At 59.6% G+C, this 14,516-nt stretch overlaps 1 protein-coding gene across 1 annotated transcript; it reads right to left on the bottom strand.

Annotated features, from left to right (window-relative positions):
* Positions 1-9,144: 9,144 nt before the first annotated feature.
* On the bottom strand, positions 9,145-10,911 carry LOC142818651 (uncharacterized). Its single transcript, XM_075899951.1, has 2 exons — positions 10,002-10,911; positions 9,145-9,806 (listed from the first exon to the last, which is right to left on the bottom strand). The coding sequence occupies exons 1-2, from the start codon at positions 10,549-10,551 to the stop codon at positions 9,280-9,282; spliced, it is 1,077 nt and encodes a 358-aa protein (XP_075756066.1). The 5' UTR covers positions 10,552-10,911; the 3' UTR covers positions 9,145-9,279.
* Positions 10,912-14,516: the final 3,605 nt, after the last annotated feature.

Here is a 14,516-nt window from a genome sequence, read left to right as displayed (position 1 = left end):
AGAGGATTAGAACTTCACACGTGTTAACCAGGTGACTTCCAGAGGCAGCGATGCGGCCGCTCACACCGGAGCAGGTACACAGATCATGTCCCCACTGCCCTCCGGGATGGCCTCCTCCTGGGCAGGCTGCCACGCCCGCCAGCTGGACCTGCAGAACGCACTGGCCAGCCTCTCTGCACAGTGACTGCGACGCCTCGTTCGGCCCAAGCAGCTCTCGCCCTGCTCATGGCACCGTAGGAACTGTGCGGCCATTTCCCCTGGTGTCTGAATTAGTGTTGCAATGGGAGGGGGCAGGAGGTAGGGAGGGGCCTGTGGGCTACTGACAGCCCTGCTAGCTCCCATTAAGACAACTGGAGCAGGCTTTCGGAGAGGGGCTCAGCTGGAGGGGAGCAAGCGGGGAGGCAGGTGTGGGGGAGATGGGGGTGCTTAGCTCCTAGCAGATCTCCTGGGGGTGGGGATTTGCGTGTTCCGGGCGTGGCAGGCCTCAGCAGGGTCGAACTGCAACCCAGATGGAGGGCTATGTCTCTGCAGCCCCGCAAGGCCCCGGGGGCTGGGCAGGGCAGCAGCCCCCTAGGGAAACTGAGGGTGAGGGGATGCAGTACTGCACAGGCTCAGAAGGGGGCGCTCTCCACCTCTAGACTCTGGGCTCCTACCCGCCTGCAGGGGGTTGAGCCGCCTGGTGGGACGTGTGTGGGGTGAGGGCTGCGGGGGGCAGGGGGAGCCGAGCGGGAGACAGGAGTCGCCTTGTGCTCTGACCGTGGTGACGCCGGGCGGTTCCATTGCCCAGGTGATTAAAACACCCCCCGTCGCTGCCCTTGGTGTCCAGGGGAAGGGGGCTCTTCTAGCGAGACCCAACCAATCCCAGCCCCGGCCGCAGCCTGGCCCTGCTCTCAGGCTCCCCAGGAACCCTGCTCTGCACCGGCGACCGTATTTCCCTACACGCCACGGGGACCCCGGTGCAATCGCTGGGCTCGAGCGAGTTCGGCAGCGACCAGTCGTCCAAGCGAATGTTCAAAGTAACCTCCAGCCGACTGAGCAAACGCCGTGTAGTCGGCCTCTCCGTCTTGCCCGTATCCCTAAGGGCTCAGCGGGGCAGCGTCTTGGTCTGGAGTAGTCCCGTGGCAGCTTGGAGATGAACTCCAATCTAGAGAGCGTTCGCGGCACAGCCCACTTCTGCAGCTGAGCGGAGAGGAGCAAAACCTCCCACTGTGGAACAGCGGGGGGGGGGGGGGGGCGTCGATTGCGGGGCCGGTGCGCATGAGGCTGAGTGGGGGGGAGTGTTCCACACTCAGCTCAGTTGGGTGTCGATGGCGCATCCAGCCCACGTCTCTGTTCAGGCCCCGAGAGCCAGCATCAGATGTGCGTGCGAAGGCCAGTTCCGCAGTTTGTCTCCGTCCTTGGTTTTGGAAATTCCTGTGCAGAAGAACGGCTGCTTTTGAATCCACGAGGGAGCGCCCAGGGCAGTGACAATGCGCCCCTGCCGTTCCTGGTGTCTGACGCGTCCATTTACCCTGGGGCGCAGCGGCTGACGGTTTGGCCAATGTCCATGCCGCAGGGGCATGGTGGGCACCTCCCCTGCTCACTCCACCCTCCCCCCCTCCACCAGGCTGGGCAGAGGGCTGGGGGCAGGCTCTGGTCTAGGGTTTAGGGATCTGGAGTGCGAGAGGGGCTCTGGGCTGAGCCTGGGGCAGGCCGGCGGGGTGCCGGAGGGGGTTCTAGGAGCAGGCTCTGGGACGGCGTTTGGATATGGGGTGCTTGGGGCAGGGGCAGGAGTTTGGGATGTGGGCTCCAGCTGGGCCCTGCTGGTGTTCTCCTGGGTGGGGTGCAGTGGGGCTAAGGAGGCTGACCCCTGCCCTGGCCCCGCACCACTCCCCAGAGCAGCCAGCAAACTCCCTCCCAAGTCCTGCTGTGCCCCCCTCTGCTCTGTGGATTGGATAAATGGACGGTAAGATGGATAGAAAGAGGCTAGAAGGCCGGGCCCAGCGGGGAGTGAACAACGGCTCGATGTCAGGATGGCGGTCGGTTTCTAGCGGAGTGCCCCAAGGTTCGGTTCTAGGATCGGTTGTTAAACATCTTTATCAATGACCTGGATGAGGGGATGGATTGCACCCTCAGCAAGTTTGCAGATGACACTAAGCTGGGGGAGAGGTGGATACGCTGGAGGACAGGGACAGGGTCCAGAATGACTTAGACAAATTGGAGGATTGGGCCACAAGAAATCTGATGAGGTTCAACAAGGACAAGTGTAGAGTCCTGCACTTGGGATGGAAGAATCCCAAGCATTGCTACAGGCTGGGGACCAACCGGTTAAGTAGCAGTTCTGCAGAAAAGGACCTGGGGGTTACAGTGGATGAGAAGCTGGAGATGAGTCAACAGTGTGCCCTTGTAGCCAAGAAGGCTAATGGCATATTAGGTTGCATTAAGAGGAGCATTGCCAGCAGATCCAGAGATGTCATAATTCCCCTTTATTTGGCTCTGGTGAAGCCACATTTGCAGTATTGTGTCCAGTTCTGGGCCCCCCACTACAGAAAGCATGTGGACACATTGGAGAGGGTCCAGCGGAGGGCAACCAAAATGATTAGGGGTATGGAGCATATGACCTATGAGGAGAGGCTGAGGGACTTGGGTCTGTTTAGTCTGCAGAAGCGAAGAGTGAGGGGGGATTTGAGAGCAGCCTTCAACTCCCTGAAGGGAGGTTCCAAAGAGGATGGAGAGAGGCTGTTCTCAGTGGTGACAGATGGCAGAACAAGGAGCGATGGTCTCAAGTTGTGGTGGGAGAGGTCCAGGTTGGATATTAGGAAAAACTATTTCCCTAGGAGGGTGGTGAAGCACTGGAATGGGTTACCTAGGGAAGTAGTGGAGTCTCCATCCCTAGAGGTGTTTAAGTCTCGGCTTGACAAAGCCCTGGCCGGGTTGATTTAGTTGGGATTGGTCCTGCCTAGAGCAGGGGGGCTGGACTTGATGCCTTCTGAGGTCTCTTCCAGTTCTATGATTCTATGATTCTAAGGCAGAGGGCAGGAGATGAGCAACAGTAGGGTAGAGGGGTAGCTGAAGTGCTGGCGCTTGCTAGCCTCTTGGCCAAAGCAGTCAGGATCCCCTGCCAGAGGCGCCAGGATCGACCAGGAGATCCCGATCGACTGGCTGGTGACCACTGCTCTATGGGACTGGTTGTGTGGGAGACTGAATACCCGGGGCTCTCTGAAACCTTGCCTGGGCGCTTGGATTTGTGCGTCCTGGCCACGGGCAACACTAGGAATCTCCATTCCTGCTCCGTGACTAATCACACTGAGTGCCAGGAAACATCCCACGGCAAAGGCTCTGAGCCACCGCCAGCCACTAACAGCCACCGCCAGCCCAGCGTTCGCGTCTCACAAGGGCATCAGAACGGCCAGACGGGGTCAGACCAAGGTCCATCCAGCCCAGGGTCCTGTCGGCCCACAGAGTCCAATGGCAGACACCCCAGAGGGAGTGAACAGAACAGGAAACCATCCAGTGATCTCTCCCGTCATCCATTCCCAGCCTCTGCCAAACAGAGGTAGGAACCCATCCCTGTCCATTTTGGCTAAGAAGTATTGATGGACCTAATCTCCATGAGTTTATCTAGTTCTTTTTTGAACTCAAAGTCCTGGTCTTCACAATCTCCTCTGGCAAGGAGTTCCACAGGTTGACTGTGCACTGCGTGAAGAAAAACTTCCTTTTGTTTGTTTTAAACCTGCTGCCTGTTAATTTCATTTGGTGGCCCCAGTTCTTATAATATGGGAACAAGTAAATAACTTTTCCTTATTCACTGTTTCCACCCGTCATGGTTTTATAGACCTCTATTATATCCCCCCGTAGTCTCCTCTTTTCTAAGCTAAAAAGTCCAAGTCTTTTTAAGCTCTCTTTATATGAGACCCGTTCCAAACCCCTCATCATTTCTGTTGCCCTTTTCTGAACCTTTTCCGGTGCCAAGAGATCTTTTCTGAGATGAGGTGACCACATCTGTACGCAGTAGTCAAGGTGTGGGCGTCCCATGGTTTTATACAGAGGCAATAAGATATTTTCTGTCTTATCCCTTCTTGTTCTGTCTGTGGCAGCTGTTAATAAACACACACATCATTTAGCTGCAACTACACAATACATGGAGCCTTTTAACTACAGAACTGTCCTGCAGACCAGTGTCAACAGCTTGCAGTGGTGAGATGCCAGCCCTAGGAAATCTGATGACCTCTTTATTTACCTACAATTTACTTCAACAGGAAATCTATACACACCTCTCTGTGTAATAAACAGTGCAACGAATTACCAGCTGCCCTTCATCTTTTCAATTTTCTTTATCCTGCTTTGTCCATGCAGCCCTGCTCAGCCCTCCAACCTCTCTGTCATGTCTGGAATAACTGGCCTTGGGTTCCCGAGACTCTTGCAGAGTAAGAAATGGTGAAAACGCCAACAAATCATGAAGCAGGTTTGCACTGGAAGGTTCTTTCAGGAAGTGCAGAGTTTTGCGAAGGGGGCTGCTGTGATAAGCCTGCCCCTCTCACAGGTCTCTCTCGTTGCAAATTCCACTGCAGGGCTGGCACTGGGAGTGCAGCGTCTGCGGTGCCAAGGCCTGGCAGGCGGATGTGCTCCCTGTAGATTTGCCTGGCCTGTGGAATAATGCGCCCAGAGCTGCCTGCGCTTGTTCAGCGAGTTCATTCCATTTGAATTCTGGCTCCCAAACAGATGCTCCTCCGCTGTTTATAATTCTCCAGCCCAGCGAGCAGGAGGCGCACTTCTACCCAGGCAGCGTGGCTCCCGGATTCTCCCCCAAGGGCCATTTAGCATTCTCTGCCAGACACCTGGACACACACGGCAAACCTGATGCAACAGCGCGCGCTAACCGGCGTCCGGGCGGCTGCAGGGGGCTCAGACAGGGAGCTTCACCCAGGAAAACGGGCTGGAGGAGACACCCAGGCAATGCTGCACGTGCAGACAACGGCAACGAACCACAGGGAGACTCTCTGGGCCTCGCCAGGGCCCCGCCGTGCAGCCAGAGGGGCTCCGGGCGCGAGAGAAACCTCTCGGGGGGGGGGGGGGGGGTGGGGGGGGGGCAAGGCTGGAGAATCCGGCTCCGCCCCGCCCTGGGCTCCTTCTGGCCTCTGCTTTGCCGAGCCCAGCGCTCCTGCGGAGGGAGCCATCTCCCACTTGCTGCCTGCGCCCCAGGAAAGCCTGGCCACAGCTCTCTCCCCTCCCCTCTCCCCTCCCCTCCCCTCCCTCATCTCCCCTCCCCTTCTCGCTCCTGTCCTCTCCCCTCCTCTCCCTTCTCCCTTCTCCCCTCCTCTCCCCTCCCCTCCTCTCCTCTCTCCTCCCCTCCCCTTCTCACTCCTCTCCTCTCCCCTCCTCTCCCTTCTCCCCTCCCCTCCCTCATCTCCCCTCCCCTTCTCACTCCTCTCCCCTCCCCTCCTTGTTCCCCTCCCCTCCCTCATCTCCCCTCCCCTCCTCTCTCCTCTCTCCTCTTCCCTCCTTTCTCCTCTCCTCTCCTCTCCTCTCCTCTCCTCTCCTCTCCCTCATCTCCCCTCCCCTTCTCGCTCCTGTCCTCTCCCCTCCTCTCCCTTCTCCCTTCTCCCCTCCTCTCCCCTCCCCTCCTCTCCTCTCTCCTCCCCTCCCCTTCTCACTCCTCTCCTCTCCCCTCCTCTCCCTTCTCCCCTCCCCTCCCTCATCTCCCCTCCCCTTCTCACTCCTCTCCCCTCCCCTCCTTGTTCCCCTCCCCTCCCTCATCTCCCCTCCCCTCCTCTCTCCTCTCTCCTCTTCCCTCCTTTCTCCTCTCCTCTCCTCTCCTCTCCTCTCCTCTCCTCTCCTCTCCCTCATCTCCCCTCCCCTTCTCGCTCCTGTCCTCTCCCCTCCTCTCCCTTCTCCCTTCTCCCCTCCTCTCCCCTCCCCTCCTCTCCTCTCTCCTCCCCTCCCCTTCTCACTCCTCTCCTCTCCCCTCCTCTCCCTTCTCCCCTCCCCTCCCTTATCTCCCCTCCCCTTCTCACTCCTCTCCCCTCCCCTCCTTGTTCCCCTCCCCTCCCTCATCTCCCCTCCCCTCCTCTCTCCTCTCTCCTCTTCCCTCCTTTCTCCTCTCCTCTCCTCTCCTCTCCTCTCCTCTCCCTCCCCTCCCCTCCCCTCCCCTCCCCTCCTCTCTCCTCTTCCCTCCTTTCTCCTCCTCGCTCCTCTCCTCTCCCTCATCTCCCCTCCCCTCCTCTCCCCTCCTCAGAACCCCTCCCTGGACCCCGGGAGCGAGTGGTCCTTCCCAGTGGCTCATGCGTGGCTGGTCACTGTACCCATGTCTGACCCCACTCCCTGGCGGGGGCCGTGCCCGGCCCTGCCCTCCGTGCCCTTGTGGTAGGAGACAGGCTGTAAAATGGGCCAGGCTCTTGGTGCCTCCGGGAGCCCCTCAGCCCGTTTCTCGCGGGGCTCTGGCGGCCTGGTGCCTGGCGGAGGAGCCGGCGGTAGAGTGCAAGGACGGTGAGTCTGGGAGCCAGAGCTCGGCCGCCCTGCTGCTCACGGAGTAGCCAGCAGGGGAGCAGGCGCAGTGCGGCCCACGGGCAATATTGGGCTGGGGCCTGCTGGGCGGTAACTTCCCGGGGCCTCCAGCCGACTCGTCCATCCGCCCGGCGGAGCAGTTCTGGCAGCGGGTCTGGCGGGTTTCTAGGCCCTCGCTGAAACCGGATGTTTCTGTAGGGCCTGGGCGCTGCTCCCTGCAGCCTCCAGATGGGCAGGAGCTCGGAGCCAGCTGCGAGGCCCCTCCGTTCATCCTGGCTCCGCAGAGCCACCTTCCCAGGGAGCCAGGCACAGGGCCGGGACGCTTCCTTCCCTGCAGCACCGGGACCCAGCCCTGCTGCTTCCTGGCTGTGCCGAGCAGCGGGACGAGGGGAGCGGCAGAGGCCACAGCTCCACGTGCCCGAGTGCATGTCGGTGTCCTCGCCAGCAGAGCTGAACCCCAGCACCCTCCCGGGTCGGGCTCAGCCCTGCGCTGGCGGCGCCTGGTCTCACCGGGCGCTGGGGGAACGGGGCGGCTGCTGGGGCACTGGGGTGCTGGCTGCACGAGAAAGGGGCCCCTAGATAAACCCCGGCCAGCCCCAGTGCCATGCCTGGCTGGACTGGGTGAGGGCGTGGGCCAGCCCTTAGCGCTAACCCGGAACTGGAGAGAGAGAGAGAGGGTACGTCTACACTACAGCGCTAGTTCGAACTAACTTAGTTCGAATTAGTTAATTCGAACTAAGCTAGTTCGAACTAGCGCATCTAGAACTAAAAACTAGTTCGAACTAGCGTTTTGCTAGTTCGAACTAGCGCGTCCACACTGATTGGACGCAGGGGGGCATTTAAGGGCAGCTGAAACCGGTTCTGGCAGGGCATCAGGTCAGCAGTTGCTTTGTGTGGCTGCTGTCTGAGGCTATCTGAGGCTCGTGCTTAAAGGGACCCCCCCTGGACAGCCGGTTCTCAGCTTTTCCTGCTTGCTTGCCAACCTCGCCGAGGGACAGCAAAGCGTCGGTCTCTGTGCCCGTCTGTGTCGGTGCTTCCCTTCGGGGGGGACCGCCGCAGGTGGCAACATGGAGCCACGGCTCGCCCTGCACCTTCTGGTGCACGTTCTGGACTTGCTGCTGCAAGCCTGCCAGCAATGGCTCGAGGCTGCCTGGCACCACCTGGGGAACGTCAGCCCCCTGCCTCTCCGCCTGGCCGCCCTGGGGGCCGTGGAGGAGCCGCGGCGGCGCCCCGGCACCGGCGTGCCCCGCCGCATCTGGCGTCTGGACACCAGCAGCGACTGGTGGGACCGCATCGTCCTGGAGCGCTGGGACGACCGACAGTGGACCCAGAACTTTAGGATGAGGAGGGACACCTTCCTGGAGCTCTGCGAGTGGCTCGCCCCTGCCCTGCAAAGAAGGGACACTCGCATGAGGCCCGCCATCCCCCTCCAGAAGCGGGTGGCCATCGCCCTCTGGAAGCTCTCCACGCCGGACAGCTACCGATCCGTCGGGAACCAGTTCGGCGTGGGGAGATCCACTGTCGGAGCAGTGCTCATGCAGGTACGGCGCTCGTCGGCCACCGAGCCGGGGGGGAGGGGGGCTGCGAGGAGGGGATGGGCCGCCCCAGGGACAAAGGGGGGGGCGGGAGGAGGCGAAAGCGCCCCGCACCGGAGGGGTCGGGCTGTCCCGGCCGTACTACACGCCGCCAGGGGGGTTGCTTCCGGGAGTGGGGCGCGGGGCACTGCCAGGGCACGCACGCTCCCAGCCACCCGGGCGCCCCACTGATTGACGCTTTGCTGTGTCTCTCTCCGCAGGTGGTCAAGGCCATCAATCGGGTGCTGCTCCGCAGGGTGGTCCGCCTCGCCGACCCGGATGCCGTCATCCGGGGATTCGGCGCCCTCGGCTTCCCCAACTGCGGGGGGGCCATCGACGGGACGCACATCCCCATCCGTGCCCCGGAACACCAGGCGTCCCGGTACGTGAACCGCAAGGGGTACTTCTCCGTCATCCTGCAGGCCGTGTGTGACCACCGGGGACAGTTGACGGACATAAATGTGGGCTGGTCCGGCAAAGCACACGACGCCCGGGTGTACCGGAACTCCTCCGTGTGCCAGCGGCTGCAGGACGGGACCTTCTTCCCCGACCGCCACATCAGGGTCGGGGACGTGGACATGCCCGTCTGCCTGGTGGGGGATGCCGCCTACCCACTGCAGCCCTGGCTCATGAAGCCCTACACGGGACACCTCAATCCCTCCCGCCAGGCCTTCAATAACAGGCTGAGCAGGGCCCGCATCGTGGTGGAGGGGGCCTTCGGGCGACTGAAAGCCCGCTTTCGATGCCTCCTCACCCGTCTGGACCTGGCCGAGCACAACATCCCTCCCGTGGTGGCGGCATGTTGTGTGCTCCACAATTTGTGTGAGCGGAAGGGGGAGGCTTTCTTGCCAGCCTGGATGGCTGAGGCTGACCGCATGGCTGGACACTACGGTCAGCCCCGCACCGCCGCCGTCCGGGAAGCCCAGCGGGGGGCCATCCGGATCCGGGAAGCCCTGCGGGAGAGCTTCCAGGTGGAGGAGGAGGAGGACTGACCTCTCCCTGCATGCCCCACCGGGGCCTTCTTCCACCCTACCCCCCCCTTCCCCTTTCCCCTCCCTACCTACTGTCAAATAAAGACACCTGTTTTTCCAACAAAAACGTCTGTTTATTTCACAGAACTGGGGTGGGGGAGGGAGGAATGAAGGTGGGAGAAGGGAGGGGGAAACCTGGGACGAGGGAGCTGGAAGGGGAGGGGAGGGAAGGGAGGAAGGGAAAGGAAAGCTCAGGGGTGGGAGTCTGGGTGCCTCTCCCGTCTCGCCACACTGCGGGTCCGGGGGCGTCGGTGGGGAATGGTTGTGGAGGGGGGGGCAGAGAGGACAGGGGGTGTGGAGGAAGCAGGAGCGGAAGCAGGAGGAGCAGGAGGAGCAGGGGGAGCAAGAGGGGGAGCAGGGGGAGCAAGAGGGGGAGCAAGAGGGGGAGCAGGGGGAGCAAGAGGGGGAGCAAGAGGGGGAGCAGGGGGAGCAAGAGGGGGAGCAAGAGGGGGAGCAGGGGGAGGAGGAAATGGAAAGCGGTCTAGCAGGCTCTGGAGGTGGCCTCGCAGGGCACGGCCCTGCTCCTCCAGGGCCTCCAGACTCCTCTGGCGCAGCCTGAGGTCCTCCTGGACCCAGTGGTCCTGGAGACGGAGCTGTCGGTCCAGGAACCGGAGATGCCGCCTCTGGTAGTCCTCCTGGTTCCTGGCTGTCCTGCTTGCCCGGGCGCGGGCGGCTGCTGCAGGCGGTGTGGTGCGCCCTGCAGTCCCCGGTGCTGCAGCTGTGGTGCAAGAAGACCAGCGGTCAATGACCCCAGGGGCCCAGGTGTGTGAAACCCAGCTCCCCTCTGCAAGGCCAGGGCCCCTGCAGGATCCCCAGCTGCTGCTCCGTGGTGGGCAAGGCCCAGGCGCACGGTCCCGGGGCTCCCTCTCGCCCCAGCCCCCCGTACACATAAGGGGAACACGAGGGTACTCACAGGTGGACGCCTCCCCGGCCTCTGATGATGCAGGCGAGCGGCTCTGTGGGGTGCCTCGGGGGTCCCGGGTCCTGGGAAGGCTGGCAGCAGGCTCCTGGCTCTCAGAGCCCTCTTGCTCCTCCTCGGTGTCCAGGAGCGGTCCCTCTGCCCCGGGGTCAATCACGTCCCGGGGGGCAGGGACGGCATGAGCCCCCAGGAGGCGGTCCAGGGCGTGGAAGTGGGGGCAGGCCTCCGGGTCAGCCCCTGGCAGGCAGGCCCGGGAGTAGGACTGCCGCAAGTCTTTAATCTTGCAGCGCACCTGCTCCCGGCTGCGCTGGTGGCCCCTGGCGGCCAGGCTGGCAGCCATGCGTCCATAGACGGCCGCATTCCGGTGGCTAGTGCGGAGATCGTGGACATTGGAGGCTTCCCCCCAAACCTCGATGAGGTCCACGATCTCCGCACTTGACCAGGCGGGCGCCCGCCTTTTGCGCCCCCGGGCAGGCTCCTGGGAGCCGCCAGGCTGGTCGTGGGGAGCAGTGGAGGGCTGGGAGCCCTCGGATGGCTGGCTCATTGTGTGGCAGGTGCAGGCTGTGCAGGCACGGGTGCTGGCAGCCTTGCAACTGGCACAAAGTGAGTAGCCAGCCCATGGCCCTTTAAGGGCTCCGGGGCCGGGAGGGGGGCAATAGAGTTTCCCTGGTGTTGGCCAGAGTGGCCACCAGGGAAACCTGGGAAGCCTTAGCCTCCCACTAGTTCGAACTAAAGGGCTACACAGCCCTTAGTTCGAACTAGCTAGTTCGAACTAGGCGTTAGTCCTCGTAAAATGAGGTTTACCTAGTTCGAACTAAGCGCTCCGTTAGTTCGAATTAAGTTCGAACTAACGGAGCGCTAGTGTAGCGCATAGGAAAGTTAGTTCGAACTAACGTCCGTTAGTTCGAACTAACTTTCTAGTGTAGACATACCCAGAGAGAGAAAGCATGTGTGTGTGTCTCTGTGTGTGTGTGTGTGTGTGTGCATCTGTGTATGTGTGTGTGTGTGTGCATCTGTCTGTGTGTGTGCGTCTGTGTGTATGTCTCTGTGTGTGTGTGTGTATGTGTATGTCTGTCTGTGTGTATGTCTGTGTGTGTGTGTGTGTGCATCTGTGTGTGTGTGCGCGCATCTGTCTGTGTGTGTGTGCGTCTGTGTGTATGTCTCTGTCTGTGTGTGTGTATGTCTGTCTGTGTGTATGTCTCTGTGTGTGTGTGTGTGTGCATCTGTCTGTGTGTGTGCATCTGTGTGTGTGCGTGCGTCTGTGTGTATGTCTCTGTGTGTGTGTGTGTGTGCATCTGTCTGTGTGTGTGCATCTGTCTGTGTGTGTGCGTCTGTGTGTATGTCTCTGTGTGTGTGTGTGTATGTGTATGTCTGTCTGTGTGTATGTCTGTGTGTGTGTGTGTGTGCATCTGTGTGTGTGTGCGCGCATCTGTCTGTGTGTGTGTGCGTCTGTGTGTATGTCTCTGTCTGTGTGTGTGTATGTCTGTCTGTGTGTATGTCTCTGTGTGTGTGTGTGTGTGCATCTGTCTGTGTGTGTGCATCTGTGTGTGTGTGTGCATCTGTCTGTGTGTGTGTGTCTGTGTGTGTGTGCATCTGTGTGTGTGCATCTGTGTGTGTGTGTCTGTGTGTATGTGTGTGTGTGTGCATGTGTGTGTGTGTGTGTGTGCGCGCGTCTGTGTGTATGTCTCTGTCTGTGTGTGTGTATGTGTATGTCTGTCTGTGTGTATGTCTGTGTGTGTGTGTGCATCTGTGTGTGTGTGTGTGTATGTGTGTGTGTGCATCTGTCTATGTGCATCTGTGTGTATGTCTCTGTCTGTGTGTGTGTATGTGTCTGTGTGTGCGTGCATCTGTCTGTGTGTGTCTGTGTGTGTGTCTGTGTGTGTGTATGTCTGTGTGAGTGTGTGCGCGTCTGTGTGTGTGTGTGTTTATGTCTGTGTGAGTGTGTGTGTGTGTATGTGTATGCCTGTGTGTGGCATCTGAGCTCAGTGTGTGTGCGTCTGTGTGTGTGTGTGTGTGTGTGTGTGTGTGTCTGTGTGAGTGTGTGTGTGTATGTGTATGCCTGTGTGTGGCATCTGAGCCCAGTGTGTGTGCGTCTGTGTGTGTGTGTATATGTCTGTGTGTGTGTGTGTGTATGTGTATGTCTGTGTGTGTGTGTGTGTGTGTATGTCTGTGTGAGTGTGTGTATGTGTATGTCTGTGTGTGGAATCTGAGCCCAGATCTGAATTTGCCTGGATCCTGCCGGGGACCATGGCTGAAGGCCAGGCGCCAGCCCTGCTCCATCTGCTCTGCGCTGTGGGCCAGACGGTCGAGGAGCCGGGCTGCTTGCTCCAGACACAGCGCAAGGCGCGAGGCTACACGGCCCTTGCCTGCACTCACACCTGCGGTCCCCACTCCCGCCACTGCTCGGGGCTGCCGGCTCTCCCAGGCCGGGCACCATTGCCCCAAATGGCGGGACAGCTGGCGGCCCTCCCTGTGCGCTGTGCCGGGCCTGAGCAGCCGAGGGCTGGAAGTAGCCACACCCGCTTGCAGAGGCTGCCGGGACGGGTGTGGCGCGGTGCGTTCCAGCCAGGCCCGCGTCCCCCGGCCGGAGAGGGGCTCTTGTCAGAGCCACCAGCCTGCTGCAGCGGAGTTCTGCTGCACGGGACGGAGATGCCACAGACGCCTGGGCAGCTTCTTCCAGGGCCTCACCGGGAAGTTTTTCCTACTGTCCAACCTCAACCTCAACCTGCCCTGCTGCAGTTTAGGCCCCTTGCTCCTTGTCCTCTCCTGAGAGGCTGAGAATAATGTTCTTCCCTTCTTGTAACAGCCTGTTCGGTCCTTGGCAGCTGCGCTCGTGGCCCTCTCAGTCTGCTCTTTTCTAAACTGAACAAGCCCCGTTCCTTCCGCCTTGCTCACAGCTCACGTTCTCTAGAGCCTTCATCATTCTTGTCGCTCTTCTCTGGACCCTTTCCAATTTCTCCACATCTTTCCTGAAATGCGGTGCCCAGAACTGGACACAATACTCCAACTGAGGCCTAACCAGCGCAGAGCAGAGCGGAAGAATGACTCCTTGCGTCTTGCTCACAATGCTCCTGTTAATGCAGCCCAGAATCAGGTCTGCTTTCTTTGCAACAGCGTCACACAGTTGACACATATCTAGCTTGTGGGCCACTCTGACCCCTAGATCCTTTCCGGCCGTACTCCTTCCTAGACAGTCGCTTCCCATTCTGTGTGTGTGAGACTGATTGTTCCTTCCTAAGTGGAGCACTTTGCATTTGTCCTTATTAAACTTCATCCTGTTTACCTCTGGCCATTCCCCCAGTTATGAATGTTAATGCTATTCTCCAGAGCACCTGCAACCCCTCCCAGCTTGGACTCGTCTGCAGATGTCATCAGTGGCCTCTAATCCATTGTCTAATCATCGACGACGATACTGAATAAAATCAGAACTGATCCCTGCAGGACCCCAGTCAATATGTTCCTCCAGCTGGACTGTGCTCACTCATAGCTACTCTCTGGGAGCCGTTATCCAGCCAGTCGCGCACCCACCGTCTAGCTAGAGCAGCGCCATGTAGCTAGTATCCCCCGTTTGTTAAGGAGAAGGTCAAGTGGGACTATTCAAAACTTTACTCAAGTTCCCATCGAATGCTTCCCCCGTTTCCTCCAGGCTTGTTACTCTGTCAGAGAAAGCTGGGAGGTTCGTTTGACACACTGGGTTCTTGACAAATGTACGCTGGTTCTCACCACGTTCTATTCTTCTAGTTTGTAGATGGATTCCTTAAATACTTGCTCCATTATCCTTCTGGGTACAGAAGTTAAACTGACTGATCTGCAATTCCCTGGATTTTCTTCATTCACTTTTTTATTGATTGACGTGTAGTTCCCCTATTCCAGTCCTCTGGAATCTCTCCCATCTTCCATGAGTTTTAGGAAACAGTCACTGGTGGCTCAGAAACGTCCTCAGTCAGCTCCTTGAGTGTTGTAGGATGGATCCTGTCAGGCCCTGTGAAGCCAGCTAACTAGTCTAAGTGATGTTCAAGGCCTTCTTTCCCTGTTTTAGCCTCCAACCCTACCTCACTGTCACTGTCTTATGTCCCCCTGCAGCCCTGGGCAGATACATTCTGTATGCACATCTGCACCTGTAGCCACTAAAGGAGCCACGGGTACCCACCTGCATGCCCGCAGATGCGGATCCCAGAGGGTATAAAGCAGATCTCACAGATCTGCAGAGCGCTCTGTCACACACCTGATCACTACTGGCCTCTGGTGAAAAGTGAAACAAACACATCTTTCAGCACTTCTGCCATTGCCACTGTGACAGACCGGGCCGTGTCTGGGCACAGCTGAGGGCGTCCGCTCAGGGTGAATCGCTCAAATCCAGGGCTCCTTACAGCCCCCAGACTGGTGACCTCTCCACACAGGCCACAAACCAGTCCCACAGAGCGCTTCAGCAGCCTGCCTGAAGCCTCCCGAGGAAAACCCCTCCGACACCCCAGCAATATCCATGCCCCAGATGGCCCCGGGCCTCAT

The sequence above is a fragment of the Pelodiscus sinensis genome, chromosome 16 (assembly GCF_049634645.1).
Source record: "Pelodiscus sinensis isolate JC-2024 chromosome 16, ASM4963464v1, whole genome shotgun sequence".
In the NCBI taxonomy this organism is placed as follows: Eukaryota; Metazoa; Chordata; order Testudines; family Trionychidae; genus Pelodiscus; species Pelodiscus sinensis.
This window is presented reverse-complemented; position numbering and strand designations above follow the sequence as displayed.

Excerpts from the sequence above, each read along its gene's own strand:
- LOC142818651 (XM_075899951.1), bottom strand. The coding sequence starts at position 10,551 with ATGAGCCAGCCATCCGAGGGCTCCCAGCCCTCCACTGCTCCCCACGAC. Across the intron at positions 9,807-10,001 it reads GGCCGGGGAGGCGTCCACCT|CTGCAGCACCGGGGACTGCA; the intron begins GTGAGTACCCTC and ends CTTGCACCACAG.